Genomic DNA, 14,380 nt, shown 5'->3' with positions numbered 1-14,380 from the left:
TGGCCGCTAACTAAAGATTAATCTCCCAGCGTCGCCGCTCGACTGTAAATCTAAAGTAGAGGTGAAATTTTGCAGCATGTGGCCAGATCTTACACATTGCATCTTCAATAAGTCCCCTTATTAAATCAAGACGAATCATAAAGATGTAGATCAAGAAAAGCGGACAAGTTTAATAAAGATTGCGAGACAACTGAAATAATATAATATAATAACATTAAAACAAATTAAATCTAGTGCACACTGTGGACAGTATAACGAGTTGTTTTTTAGACAAACTGCATAATAAGTCTGGCTGTGCAGAATGTGGGGAAAAGCTTCCCTCAGCGTATTACGGTAGGGCTGTCTGCTCAATCTCTACATCAATCTCTGTATACACTTGGATCATTTGGCGGAACCCAATTTGCATCCTAATGCCCTTCCCCCTTTGCATAGGGGGAAGGTCATATCATAAACAAGGTTATTTATCACATCCATACACAGGTCTCTAATAGGACAAAATTAAACTCACTTCCGAGTCCAGTATTTATTCAGTCACTGAAACTCTGAAAAGAGTTTTTGTTTTGTTTAGTTTTTTGCAGGAATGCCAAAACAAAATTCTGTTTTTCAGTCCAGTATTGCATTCAAAGAGTTGGAATAAGAAGTTGGGTATTTATCTACCACACTATCGGCAGTCTTTAACCCTACTCTTTGCCGGTATGGAGTCTGTTTTTTGTGAAAAGGCGAGTGAGTGCAGTTGAGCGCAAGGTTCGCAGCAATCCTTCACTGCAGTGTTAACATTTAAAAGCAGCCAGGGGAGCTGTGCTCAGCTCTTAAAAATAACCAATTCTCATCTCTGCTGCCGACACTCCTGACCTTGGACCATTATCGTTGCGGCACACTCAGACGGTTTGGCGTACAGAGAGCCAGCACAATGCACATACAAAGAGAGGAACCAGAGAAGGGCTTCAGCCAGCACCAGCACACAATGAAAGCATGTGTGAAAGCGATGGCAAGCACAATCTTTCTCTCTCTGAAGAAAGAACAAAAAGCTCCTTCTCACTCTCTCGAACTCGGTATACGCACACATATACAAACAAAACAAATCCTTGACAGACTCCGCAAACTAAAAGTGCCTCCTAAATAATGCACGACGCCTTTTACATGGACCTTTGCAACTCTCCACTGTCCATAACTGCTGTACTCAAGTGAGCTGCGGGAACTGATGGGAGATATTGTGTCTGACTTCTGGCTGATTACCTCACCTGCATCCATGCAGGATCCAGGTTTCATCGACCCAAGGATGACATCAGCACACAGCGCTTTAATGCCATCTCGATGGGTCCGTTTCACAGGACTCGCAAATACTCTATCACGGCAAATGCCAAAACATCAAGGGGTTTGTCAGTAATAAGAGAAGCTGTGTCGCGTCCCAGCGGTCAGTTCAGCGGGGCTTTGCAGCACTGTGACTAAAAAAACACATTCAGTTTTGCATTTTATTTGTTTAACATGTAAATCAGCATGTACTTTAAATCCCCTCTTTGTCTTGATTGATTGAGTGATCTGTTTTACTCGGCCTTGTTGCTAGTCATTGAAACATTTAAACACTGAACTACCTCAGCGGTAACAGTGAGAGTCACGTGAATGGGATAATATAAATTAGTATTTACAGTGTTCTGTAGCAGCAGTTCTGTAGCAGCCACTCACTGTATTTCTTTTCAGTAGTTACCCATCAATACTACAATTTTCACATTAGTGGCAGCGTACGCCATTACAAACGCTGGATTAAAATTGCCTTCAAGGGATTCGCGAGAAATGAAACATGTGTATACAAAGCGTCACTGTTTGTGATCGTTTGTCATTGTGTCTCCTCATTTTACGACTAACACAAAGCTACAGCTTCACATTTAAAACCCATCTAACCACAGGCTGGCTTTTATTGTGAAGCAGTGACAGGAAATGCAACGTTCCCAAGGTTAGCTTTGACATCAGCTGTTTGTCAAAAATGGGTGAACAAAACAAGACATCACATATTTTGACAGCAGGGGTAAAAAAAATGAACCAGGATTTATAACTTTAAAAATGAAATATCAAACTAAAATATTTGTAACGTCTTGCAGTATGAGGTAAGTAGACAGTAGCTTCATTGTTCTATTGTTGGATTATGTTTCATTACATTGTTAGTCTGTAGCATGTACCCATAAACCACGACTCAAGATCCAGTCAACTTTGAGACGTTGACGATCAACATGGCGCGTCAGTTTGAAGTAAAGCTCTCTGCACTTCAGAGCGTCATGAAACAGCCTCTCTCCATCAGAGCGGGGCAAAGACATGTCTGACAGTGGACACATTTGAAAGAGCTCTTAGGTGTGTTTGATGTCCGCCACTTGAAATCCCTCCAGAAGTGAACACCTCGCTCACAAGACACAAGCTCAGTTCCTTCTCTGTGATATTTGCATTATATTTATATAGCCTACTATAAAGGTAACGTATTTGCTCACTTTCACTCGTTTGAATCTTATTATGCATATTAGGCAACACAAAGCATTTCATTACTATAATTTCATGATTTGTGATCACTGGTCAGAGGTGTAAATCAGATATGTTTCAACCATTAAAGCTATAACTTAACGTCACAGAGCCACTCCCCATTGAACTTCTTATTTTTACCATAAAAAGGCTGTTACAACACACGTTGGCGTCACACCAATCTGCCAGTCTCGCACTTCATCTTTCCCTAACTCGTGAACGAGACACAAAGGTACTTGTGTTCCCTCACGCGGGGCAGCAGCTCAGGCCCAACCCGACAGACCACAGTTTCTATGGTAAAGTACTATGGCCTGAAATTTTTAAATGGTGACTCTCATTCCAACCACTTCACACTCTGCTGCAGAATTCAGTGCTGGAGATCGAGCTCCAATGAGACCTACAGAACTGCATCCTCAGCAAAACGCAGAAATACAATCCTGAGGTTGTCAAACCATAGATACACATATGCATACATGCATACTCCAATCCTGAGCTCCACCGAGAGATTGCGTCCATGACAAGAGACAGAATTACTCACAAGTCGGACTTATTATCAAGGTTACAGAATATAAGTACTTTCTATTACAGGTCGCCTACCAGGTGGCTTGAAGCAGAAATATCAGCACTCTATAGTTCACGACTACCTGCCACAAGACACCTTGAGGGACACGGCCTCAAAAATGTAAAGTTGACAGTTAAAGTGCCACCATCTGGCCAAATTGTACCACATTCGAAAAAGCTCTCCCTTGAGTCTCGAACAATAAACCCATCGAGTGTGCCGCAGATCGGACGATCGGTTCTCGAGATATGTGAAGAACACAGAGGCAGAGACTCCTAGCTTTATGTTTAGATGGCCACCCTCGTGTAAGCCGGTCCATAGGGTCTCTGCCTGATCTTCATGTGATATTGAACAAAAACATCCAGGGCCTTCAGCATCCACCTCATCCTCCCCCTGGTGCCATGCAACTCTCTGACTTTAAATGACTTCTGCTGGGACAGAAGGGCAGGTGTCCTTGGAGTACATATAAAGCCGCTCTCACACCAGCACACGTTTGTACATCCAAACACCTTCAATGTCCTGGGGATACTGCTGTAGCGTTTTCCCACCAGCACATTGCCCCCTTCAGACACAAACTATCAGCAGACAATAAAGTTCATCACGGGTAGTCTCTTCATTTTGTTTTGTACAAACCGCACCGTCACAACCTGAATGCTTGTTATCCAACTAATGAGAAGTGGGCAATTACTGTAAGGCTTCAGGTTAAGGACGGTGTGTAAAATGATTTTGTAAATTAATGTAATTAATTTCTATCTAATTATTACATCTTTAAGATGCTATGAGACGCTGCGTTTTCCCCCCTCCAGCTCAAGTAGATGTGATTTGTCTGAATGTCTGAAGGCTCGTGGATCTGAGAGGTTAGCTGAAACTTTAATCATCTGAAATAACATCACGCTAAGCTATGATCAAATCTCACGCTACCACTTTGTAAAACCCTTTTTTTCCTGCCCCACGTTTCTTTCATCAGACCTTCCTTCTCATTTCATTGCTGCCGGCTGGGAATCAAACCCCCCCCCCCCCCCCCCCCCTTTTAACAGTGTTGTGCTGTTGAGATGTGGAACACGGTACCTTGTTGACCTCCAGGATTTCTCTCCTCTCCTCGGTGGCAGGGCGGCTCTGGCCAGCTGAGCGATCCTCATGTTTAGAGCCGTCATCATCCACGAAGGGTATCAGTTGCTGGAAGGTGCAGCAAAACAAAAACCTGCCAATATTATTCACTGTAAAGCAAGCAAAACTCAATCCTCTCTTGTTCCTCTCTGCTCTCATTCTCTCCATGATCCAAATACATTAAAAGCACGGTGCTGCATATTCACATCGTTCCTAATATGCCCTGAAGAGTGCAGTCATAGGTCAGACTTCTGTGCATATGGGCAAGCTCAACCTATGAGTGCTATCCCACACTAAAAGATATCTCTGTGCTGTCTGATAGTCTTGTTCCCCTTTGAAGTGGAGAAAATGGGGATTCTGTGTTAAGCCCTCGAACACAGGCTGAGCCTCACCCGTCTCTCTCCAACCCGTCTCTCTCCAACGTATAGAGAGACGGTACGGAGAACGAGTGGGAGATTAACTCCCTTTTAAACGCTCCGTATGCTCGACCTTGACACTACAGCGAGGCTGATGTGCGAGAGAGTCCTCCGATGGGGTCACCGCCCCGCTGCTTTGCATCACACTGCCCCCCGGTGGTCAACCTCGGGGAGGAGGCGTGCGGGGAGGCCTGCTGCAGTCGCACGTCAAGCAGTGAGTCTTGAGAACGCACTGTTCCCCGGACGACGTGCGTGATTGATGATATGCTCGCTGATCGCCGCGGAGCTCCTGAACGGACACACATTGTAAATGTAGACAAATGTCTGGGCGGTTGTGCAGAGTTTCAAGGAAATACATAGCATCACTTATGTTGACGTGAAGTCAATTTTATAGTTTAACACTCCACAAAGAAATCCACAAAGCATTCAAGGAGGAGTGGAGGCGCTGCGGACAATAAACAATGATTGGAATAAGCTGCTTCTTCTGGAAGCAATGACTGAATGGTGTCTTAGTACAGCGGGAGCTGGCCAACGTCGAGGATAACATGAAAGTAGTGCGAAAAGAGGAGAGGACTGCAAGACGATGAACAAAGTGGCAGGTAGGCAGAGGGGGAAAGGGTTGAAGGAGAGCAGGAAGACGAGTGGGAAGAGACCAAGAAACAGGTGAAAAGAGAAAATACAAACGCATAAAAAGGGAGAGGGGGGGGAGTGACAGTAAGATGTAAAAATCTGGACAACTTTATGCACTCCTGTCAGCTTCCAGACGGAGCTTCACGCCAAACTGCAAACTCTGACTGTTGGAGGGAGACGAGACAGCAAGGACATGTGCAGGATATTATATCAGACAAACTGTGTCTTTGGCTCGAGGGAACTTTAAGTAAGAAAAGAGGAAAGTTTCTTTCATTAGATCATTTCAAACTGAAGCCAATAACATTGAATTTTTTTAAAAGGTAGCAGGCTGATTTTGGCAGCTTCTGAGGGGAAAATGAAATGTGCTGAGTAGGGTGGGAAACATGGACGAAGAGTGTATTTGTGTGTGTGTGTGTGTGTGTGTGTGTGTGTGTGTGTGTGTGTGTGTGTGTCATAACCCCTGCCTCTTCCACAGAAAGATGGATGTGGTTTCCTGCCTGATAGAGAGGAATGGGCTAATGAAGTTCTCCAGGTTGCCTCGCCGGGACAAAAAGACAAGGGTAGAAAACGCAAACCGAAAACATATCAACAAACCAAGGGGGAGGACGTGTAAGAGGAGAGGGAAATGAAATGGCATGGCTGGACAGTGCAGGAAATGACAAGGGGGAGGAAGACTTGAACCATAGAGAAAAAGAGAACAGAAGAGACAGCTGCAGAGAAAAAGAGCGAAACAAAGCCAACGGGAACAAATAAACTTGAAAAAAAGAGAGGGAGGAAGAAGGAAATGGGGGGGCAATATTGAGCAGGTATCAGAGAGAGAAAGCAGACAAAAAGGTGGAAAAAGAGAGATATGAAGAAGTGAGAAGAAATACAGAAAAGGAGGGAGCCTGAGAACAAACGAGGGAGGAAAAAGCAGCAGCGGGGAAGCACAGAACGACAGCTGGAACGAAAGAGGGGAAAGCGCTGACGTGGGATTTTGGTCCAGCTGTTCATTAAACGGGTCTGTTGCTAATTAGGCTGCAATGAGGTCACACTACCCGAGTCATTGATTCCACTTCCTGTTTCAGGCAGCCAATAGTGAGCGGCTGTCAGGCAGGCACCTGAATTCTGCGAGATGATGAATGACATGGGTACCGGGGCCAAAATCAACAAACCCTCAGCCCCAGACAAACATGGCGAGCTGAGCTATTGGCCGGTCAGCAACGGGCTGGGTCTCAGCCCCACGGGGAAATGAACAAACATACGGTGGAAATAAGAAGGGGGGGGGGGGTGAACAGCTAGATGGCACGATGACTCAATGAGGGTTTATACCATTACAGCACAAAGGAAAACACTAAAGTTTGAACCCTTTCACAGGCTTTGATTTAGGCGCGGAACTGCAGACGAGACGGAGAGTTGTTCCGAACAGCCACCGGCTGGATCATTAAAAAAATGCTTCTGAGCAACTGTATTATTCAATTCGCAGAAAATGTACGTGGTGGCAGCCATCGCAAATTAGTTCCAATTTGAGACCGGTCCCCTCCCACATCCTCCTTTATCCTCCGTAGGAGTCTGGTGAGAGAGAGATTAGCTCCGAGGCAATCTGTAGAAATTGGGAAGGGACTGCCGCAGTCATAAATCCAATCAAACAGTGGTGGATAGCCTCGCTGCAGCCCTGCATGGAGCCGCGAACAGTGCATGCCCACTGTGTGAGTGAGTGTGAGTGCACGTGCACATTAACCACGTGCACATTAACGTTGCCTATATTCATTGGGTGTGTGTCACAACTGTGCACATGCACGCGTGTATTTCTGTGCGTGCAGGCCGGGGTGGAATGTGGCCGAGCACAAGTGCTGTTTGTGGACAGCGGCCATACGCGGCGGTAAAGAGACTCTAGAGACTCGCCTAAGGCGACCAATGGATCGGCTGCAAGCGGAGAAAAGACAGGCCTGGAGGGAGTAGGTGAGATTGGGCGGGGGGGGGGGCCTACTTCCTGTAAACTAACAGCTTTCTAATTTAGCAGGCAGATTGTGTGACGAGCTGGGCTATATGAGGATGTGGCGTATACAGCATGTGTTGACATTTGCATCTGGAAGAGTTAACCACGTCTAATTAGAAATGCGGTTCCACCACCACACCACAGTCGTTAGAGCCACATCATGCGAGGTGTTTGCAGAGGTAATGTGTACAGTGCATGTATTAAAAGCAAAACTTGATTTGATGTCGGGCGGGATAGGATAACATCTCAGTGACAGGTGAGAATGTAATGATCAATAGATCAATATAAAACCCGAGAGCACGCCCAAGCATACCTCGCTACCTCCATACAACGACGTTCTCTGCCTGCAAGGCTGCACCTTGTTTACTGTCGGATTTACGGTTTATTTATTGATTGATTCACGGTCCGTTTTTGTTGTTCTGTTTCTATTGGTCTGCTTAAGTGTCATTGCTGTAAAAGGGCACCGTGTCCTCGGACAACCTGTCCTGTTCAAATAAAGATGAAATAAATAAAATGCAGTCACATCAAAAAGCCATTCACTACTGCATAACATATTTTAAGGTGTGTAATAAGAGTGGGTGAAGCGATGATGTAATAAAAAGGTAAACAAATCATAAAAAAGTGGTAAATATCATTGTAAAATCATCCTTCCTTTTTGGGTAGTAACCCAAATAAGATAAGACAAGACTTTATTCTGTTGTATGCATTTAAAAGGCACATTTCTACTACAGGTATGTTAAACAGTTGTACATCTTTAGTTGCAACAACCTCTCTCGTAAGCACTAATTACCGAGTTTATTAGGACAATGATATCGATTTTTTCCAGTACAATGGTTGTGCAGAACGTGCACTTGCTGGGTCCGCATTTGCTCTTATTTTGAAATGTCTTAGGTTTACGAGTGGTCCGGACCTCTCGTAGTAGTCGTATATACGTACTTGGTCTGCCGTTTGAAAACCCGATGTGAAACACACTTCATAACGATGTTGACATTATCCTGTTTGACTCTGTGATTCAAATATAACTCTACATGTATTCACATATCCCACCACTCTCACCTTTCATTTAAATTGGCTATTGATTCACACCACAACATCAATATGAACATCTTTAACTGCAACGCGGCTGAAATCATTAGACCCTCTCCCGTTGTAGCCATCGATCGCCTTGCTGTGCCATTTCTTCTGTATCTCAGTGACAGTATGACTATCAGATGTATGATTAACAGCGCTCCTTACTTCTTAATGTGCAAAAACGTTGCACATTATTACCTGTATTCAAACCGCACACTTGCTCTCTAATCACAGAAATAAAAGGAGATCAACAATCTCGTCGGTGTCACCGCGTCTCACCTCCGGAGGTACGGTGTCCATCCCGGCGCAGTTTTCATTGCATTTGTCGTAGACGAGGCGCAGCTTGCGGAACAGCACAGAGAGCATCCGTAGGTGCTCCTGCAGTTTCCCCAGCCTGTCCCCGTGGGTGTTGGGGTTGTAAGTGACTCCATTGGGCAGCTGAGAAGCAACACAGGAGGACAAGCGCACAATTTTTGCAAGTGCTACTAAAAAGAATGCACAGCACTTTGAAAGATAAAGCGATAGTTTCCTTTCTGCTTACGATAGAGAGAAACCTTAAAAAAAAAATGTTTTTTTTACATGTTTGTATTCATGCAACAGTAACTGGTCTTCATAAAATCCCAGTTTAAACCACAAAACAAAGAAGACTCCGCTGCGTCAAACGGTTAACTGCCTCAGCTGCTGCACTTTGAATGTTTTCACTCACTCTCGTACTGAGGCGGCATCACTGGCTTTTAACTTCAATGGCTGTTAAAGAGTAACAAGACATGTTTCGTTTTTTACTGAGAGCATCGACAAACCTCTGGGGCAGCATTGTTTGATTATCAACATCCTACATAACATGAAACGTGCCTTCAGGGCAGGCAAAGTGAAGAGAGACAGGCACACAAAGACAACAGAGAAACAGGGCGGGGGGGGGGGGGGAGACAGACAGAGATGGATAAAGGCACGTAAGATAAATAAAGAGTTTTTATGAGTATAAGGAAAGCCTGTGATTTAAAAAAACAACAAGTCACATCAATGCTGTTTGTGCATTCTGTGGATGAGGCGTGCTCGTGATTTTAACAAGCTGCAGGACGAGCGTCTCAGAGGAGCAGCCAGACATCCACGATACACTCGGGCCGACCTCGTCTTCAGGTCACCATCGGAGCCGAGCGACATGTGAACTGCAGAGCGAACCGATACCCTCAATCAAATCCTCGAGGGAATCACCGGCTCAACCTTTCATGTGATTCGACAACTTTCCGCACTCACTTGATTGCAATGTACAGAGTAAAAAAAAAAAAAAAAAAAAGACATATTTGCGGCAGGACGTTGATAACATTTCAAAGAACATTCTATGTGCGACGAAGTCCCCCAAACTAAATGTTTAGTTAGAATTAAAAGTTGGTCTGTGGCCTTGATCATCTCTCTTTATCTGAAATATCTCCGTCTACATTGTGACAACAAAGACAGCAAGTTTTGCCGCTTCTATAAAGACAAATCACTGGAAACGAAAGAGCAAAACCCTTGTTTAGCTAGTGTTGGATTTCCTATCATGAACACATTGATAACACTTGTTATTCACTGTTGGGAAATATGCATCATTAAGCCAAAAGCTTTGATAATAACAATCTAGCTGCACTACGTAGCTGCTTAGTATATATGTGAGAGATTGTTGTGCTGTTCAACTCGGTGACACTCAGCCTCTCCTCACAAATGCAACCACTGCTTGGACCCCGTATCCCTAACATTGAGCATTATATATATATATATATCGTGACATGTTTGCACCGATTCATTATTAACACGGAGGACATGAGATAATAAATCCATTGTTTACGTGCCTTAATGCTCAATAAATCTGAAGCTGAGCCTGAGAAGAAGAATTCTGCATGTGTGCCACTGACATAGACCAAACATTCTCCTACATTACCCACAAGTGCACTCGTTTGCACTTGTTGCAGATTTCCTTGATGAACCGAGCTGCTCCTGAGTTGAAGTTAAAAATCTAGAGTTGTTGGCTGCTCGACTGTACGGACGTCTCTGCCTGGGAACAGCTTTCCATTTAGTATTCAGTCAGCTACGACGGACTTGTTTTTAAATCCTGCATCCAAACACGTTAAAGAGTTGCCTTCCTGAGCGACAGCAGTTTTGTTACTTGCATAATAGTGATCTGTCATGTTACGATAAACCCTATTATTACCATTTTAGAATATTGCTGTCGTATTTTTTTATTCTTTGTTTTTGCCTTTTGGCTCTTTGTAATTACATTCTGCTGTTTAATATTTTGTATAGATTTGTTTAATTATATTGTGTCACCATATTGCAGTTTTTGCTCCTCTCATTTCTAGTGATTTTATGGCAATAAAAGTGTTGAAAGGGCTTCAGTGCTTTGGGGAAAATAAATGCAAATCATAATGAAAAGAAAAGACAAAAGGCAAACAGGAAACTGACATTTTGACAGGCGTGTAGCCAGAGAGTGAGACAGACCTGCATGTTCCTGAGGAGCTGGAAGATCTCCATGGTCCTGAGGACAATGTCTTGGACCGTCTCCTGGCCGATGCGACACAGAGAGGCCGTGTTGACATCCCGTGCTGCCTGGGCCTGCTGCTGCTGCTGCTGTGGCAGCGGTGGAGGCGGAGGCTGCCCGCCAAAAGGCGACACGAGCGGAGGGGTTGTCATGGACACAGCAGGTGAGGATGCTGGTGGAGGAAGCGTAGGTCCAGGTGAAGTTACCCGTCAGGCTGTTCCACACCAGCACACCCTTACATGCCTACATGAAGTGCAGCAGTGGGAGCAAGGGGAGGGAAATGTTGACAAAGAGGGAGAGAGTAGGAGTGAATGAAGGTTTGAGATGAGGTGAGTCGTCACATCAATGTTTAAGGGTATTGAGATGACATTTAGCTTGAATAATCAGTCAAGTTCAATTCATTTATTGTTCTTTTCATAACAATTACATCAGTCGCTGGCGATCTCAGACTCACTCCAACAACGCTCAAACAAATAAGCATAAAAGTAAAATCAAAGCAGAACAACTGAGAATCGAAGACAGAAATGTGCAGAAGTTAGACTTAGATGTAAAATATGACATTATTAAACATAAGATAAAATACCTATTTGTGCTAGACAGCAATTACAAAATGAATAAACTGTAATGTAAGCACAGTGGTGTGGTTAATAAAGCACACCATTTATACACCTAACGCAGTATAGCTCTCTAAAAGCTGCACAGCTGTCCCAAATTAACTAAAACGAGGCGCTGCCTAGCTAAACACATCCGACACTGACAAAGTCCATGAGCTAACGCTTTAGCCTTCACTATAAGTTCAATACCAGGGTTTGAGAAGCAGTTAAACGCGCCTTTACATCAGTACAAGTCTGTTAGATGTTGCCCCGGACTTCAAAAACCGTAGCCGAAAGCATCCAGTCTGATATCGGGTTAATTAGCTACCATGTAAACGTGGAGTGGAGGACACCAAAGCTAAGTGGACAGTCACACCACACACGACAGCTTTCTCTCGGTTCATCGTTCTGTGTCTCGTTTCATTTTTCCGGCACGATGTGAAGCTTAACACCGATGTATTCAATAGCGCATTAGACAACGTGTAATGTTACCTGTGTGTTGGTAATTTATCTGTTTTGTTGACATGTCATGCTCCCTGCTTTGCTCCTAGGATTTTCAGCTCCAGCAACTATCGCGAGAATTCGTCTTGACACCGGGACTGGTTACGGTAAATGATAGAGTAGATGTGCCACTTGAAAATGTAATTTTTTAATTATTATTTAATGGGATTTTCACGAAAGAATACAGTATAACCTACACGAACCCATATGTTAAATCCTTTAAGATAACATTTGACCCATGTTCATCTTTTTGAATGAATCTCCTCTCTCCCAATGTTTCGAAATGAATGACTACATTACAGTAAAGCAAGGCGCACTGCAAATGTGTTCAGGCTATTCAAGGGAAACAGCGCCCTATGCTGGTCTACTCTTATATTACAGTTAAGTCTCACACATCTGACTTCGTCAGCCCTCAGGCCAATTTACACCACATGATTGCTTCTCATGGGTCATTATAACTTTTTTAGTAGACTAAGTATAATTCAAATTCAAACCATGAATGCGTATGTTGTCTACTTTGTGTTCAATAAAATCCCTCAATGGATCCATTCATCCATGTATTACTTATATTGTACAGCTGTGGTTGGATTATTTAGTGAATGATCAGAATTTAAATCAATTGGAAATACAAGAGGTGTCAGAAATAGACATGAGTCTGTAAAAGGCTGCCTCCTCAGCATGTGCTCTGTTGTGCAGCAGAATTACTGCTCTGACTTACGGAGACTGGAAATAAGCACTTTATTGAAAAAAAGAAAGGCTTTGCCTTCAGGCTTGAGTGGGGCTGAAAAAGTACATTATGATGCCTATTACTGAATTTACATTATTCATTCAGATTTGGGGTCACGGGCTGGATTTCAATTCCTTCATTTTATGTAATAGTAACCTGTAGTCATTTCCTTTCCCTTATTCTCTTTCTCAGAAAAAACACCCTATTTGCAACATGCAAAACGAATATGTAAAACCCTGTGTCAAGTTCACTTGACTGCCCAAAACTTCCTAATGCAGAGAGAGTGCTGGTTAGCTTGCCAGAATGACTGAGTGTTACTTTTCCAATCCCCTTCTGCAATAAAGCCGGACCAACTAAGGCATGCCATTTGGAAATGGGTTTCTCCGTAATGATCCAGCCTGTCTTCTTATTGTGTTTAATTGGGACAAGAGAGTAATGAGAAGGTGAGTGGTATAGGCACGTAGTGAGATGAATATGCTTTCCCGGCTCTTTTGCTGAATTATATATTTGACATTATAAGAAAGAATACAACAAATAAATAACCATGTTCATTCACACATCATCATGGAAAAGGTTGGAAAATGCTAATGTGTGTGCATTTGTGTGCGCTTTCATTTTGTGTGTGTGTGTGTGTGTCATAGGGGCAGGGCTGAGAAGGAGGCTGTCTACAGGCCCTCAGTTACTTGAGATCATCTGTCGCTGATCAAAGGGGAAAGAGAAACAAGAGAATGTATTGATCACATCAAGTCAATCTGATGGGGGGGAAAAGTATTGATTTTTCATGTTAATGTTATCAAACCTCACTGAGACCAAACATTCCTGTGAATTCAAACCTTCTAAATCAAAGACCTTTCATTCATCACAGGGCAATGAATCTGATTTCCTACGTGTGTATCCCGCAGCATGTGGTATGCTACATCATGTGACGCTGCATGTTATTAGGGCCTCTTGCATAATTACAACAGAGATTACCTCTAAACTGACGGCACGGCCTCATCTAAACCGATGCCGGGACTTGGACCGTGAACATGAGGGCGAGACAGCAAGAGGCAGACAGAGAGAGGATGAATTGGTAGTGAATAGAGGAAAATAAGCAGAGAGAGGAGAACCAGTAAAAAAAGAGTTTGAGAGCAAAAGGCAACAAAAAAAGCTCCCTTGTAAAACAAACAGTGTAATCATTATCAGCTGAGGGGGTATCAGGACTAAAACAGATTATCTAGCCACGTAGTGCATTACTCATGCTTTCATTGAATGCGCACTGATCTGGTCCCTCCGGGGGTTAAATTCAGATGGAGAGACAAGGGAGTACAATGGTCTGCTCTGAAGGCAGCGGCATGTATGTAAAGTCCACAACTGCTCACGGCAACGTTCACATCTGAAAGTCTGTGGACGCTTCTGCGTGAGATTAGAACAGCTGAAGGTACGGGATAAAGCAGTGTTGGTGGGAGGGCGGTTTAGGAGGTGGAGCAGGTTGTGTGTTAGAGGGTTGTTGGTCTGATCCTCAGTTGTCCCCGAGGACCTTTTGTTTGTTATTTCTTATCTAGTAAATACGTACGTTTAGTCTTCCTGTATAGAACTTTTTTAACTTAATTGCCAGTAACATGAATTGACATGCAGTAAACATTACTAAACAAAGGAATCACCATGCATGAGGTTTGGCCTCCCATGACATGCTCATTCAGAGGTAGAACACATCTTTATCGGTACACCTCCAAAAAATGTCTAAGTACAGGATTCCTGACTAAAGTAGTCAAACTGATGTCTGTCTCCTTAAAAATAGG

General features: G+C 43.6%; 1 protein-coding gene across 1 annotated transcript in view; it reads right to left on the bottom strand.

Annotated features, from left to right (window-relative positions):
- med30 (mediator complex subunit 30) overlaps positions 1 to 11,948 on the bottom strand; it is a 35,637-nt gene extending 23,689 nt beyond the window's left edge. Inside the window, exons 1-4 of the mRNA XM_079288514.1 lie at positions 11,864 to 11,948; positions 10,739 to 11,021; positions 8,546 to 8,704; positions 4,133 to 4,240 (exon numbers count right to left, since the gene is read on the bottom strand). Coding sequence (XP_079144640.1) covers positions 4,133 to 4,240; positions 8,546 to 8,704; positions 10,739 to 10,930 — 459 coding nt within the window. The 5' untranslated portion in view covers positions 10,931 to 11,021; positions 11,864 to 11,948. The remainder of the gene's footprint in view (positions 1 to 4,132; positions 4,241 to 8,545; positions 8,705 to 10,738; positions 11,022 to 11,863) is intronic.
- Between the last annotated feature and the right edge of the window lie 2,432 nt (positions 11,949 to 14,380).

The sequence above is a fragment of the Melanostigma gelatinosum genome, assembly GCF_949748355.1.
Source record: "Melanostigma gelatinosum genome assembly, chromosome: 17".
Classification (NCBI taxonomy): domain Eukaryota; kingdom Metazoa; phylum Chordata; class Actinopteri; order Perciformes; family Zoarcidae; genus Melanostigma; species Melanostigma gelatinosum.
Note: the sequence above shows the minus strand (reverse complement) of the source record. Positions and strands in the feature narration are given on the sequence as shown.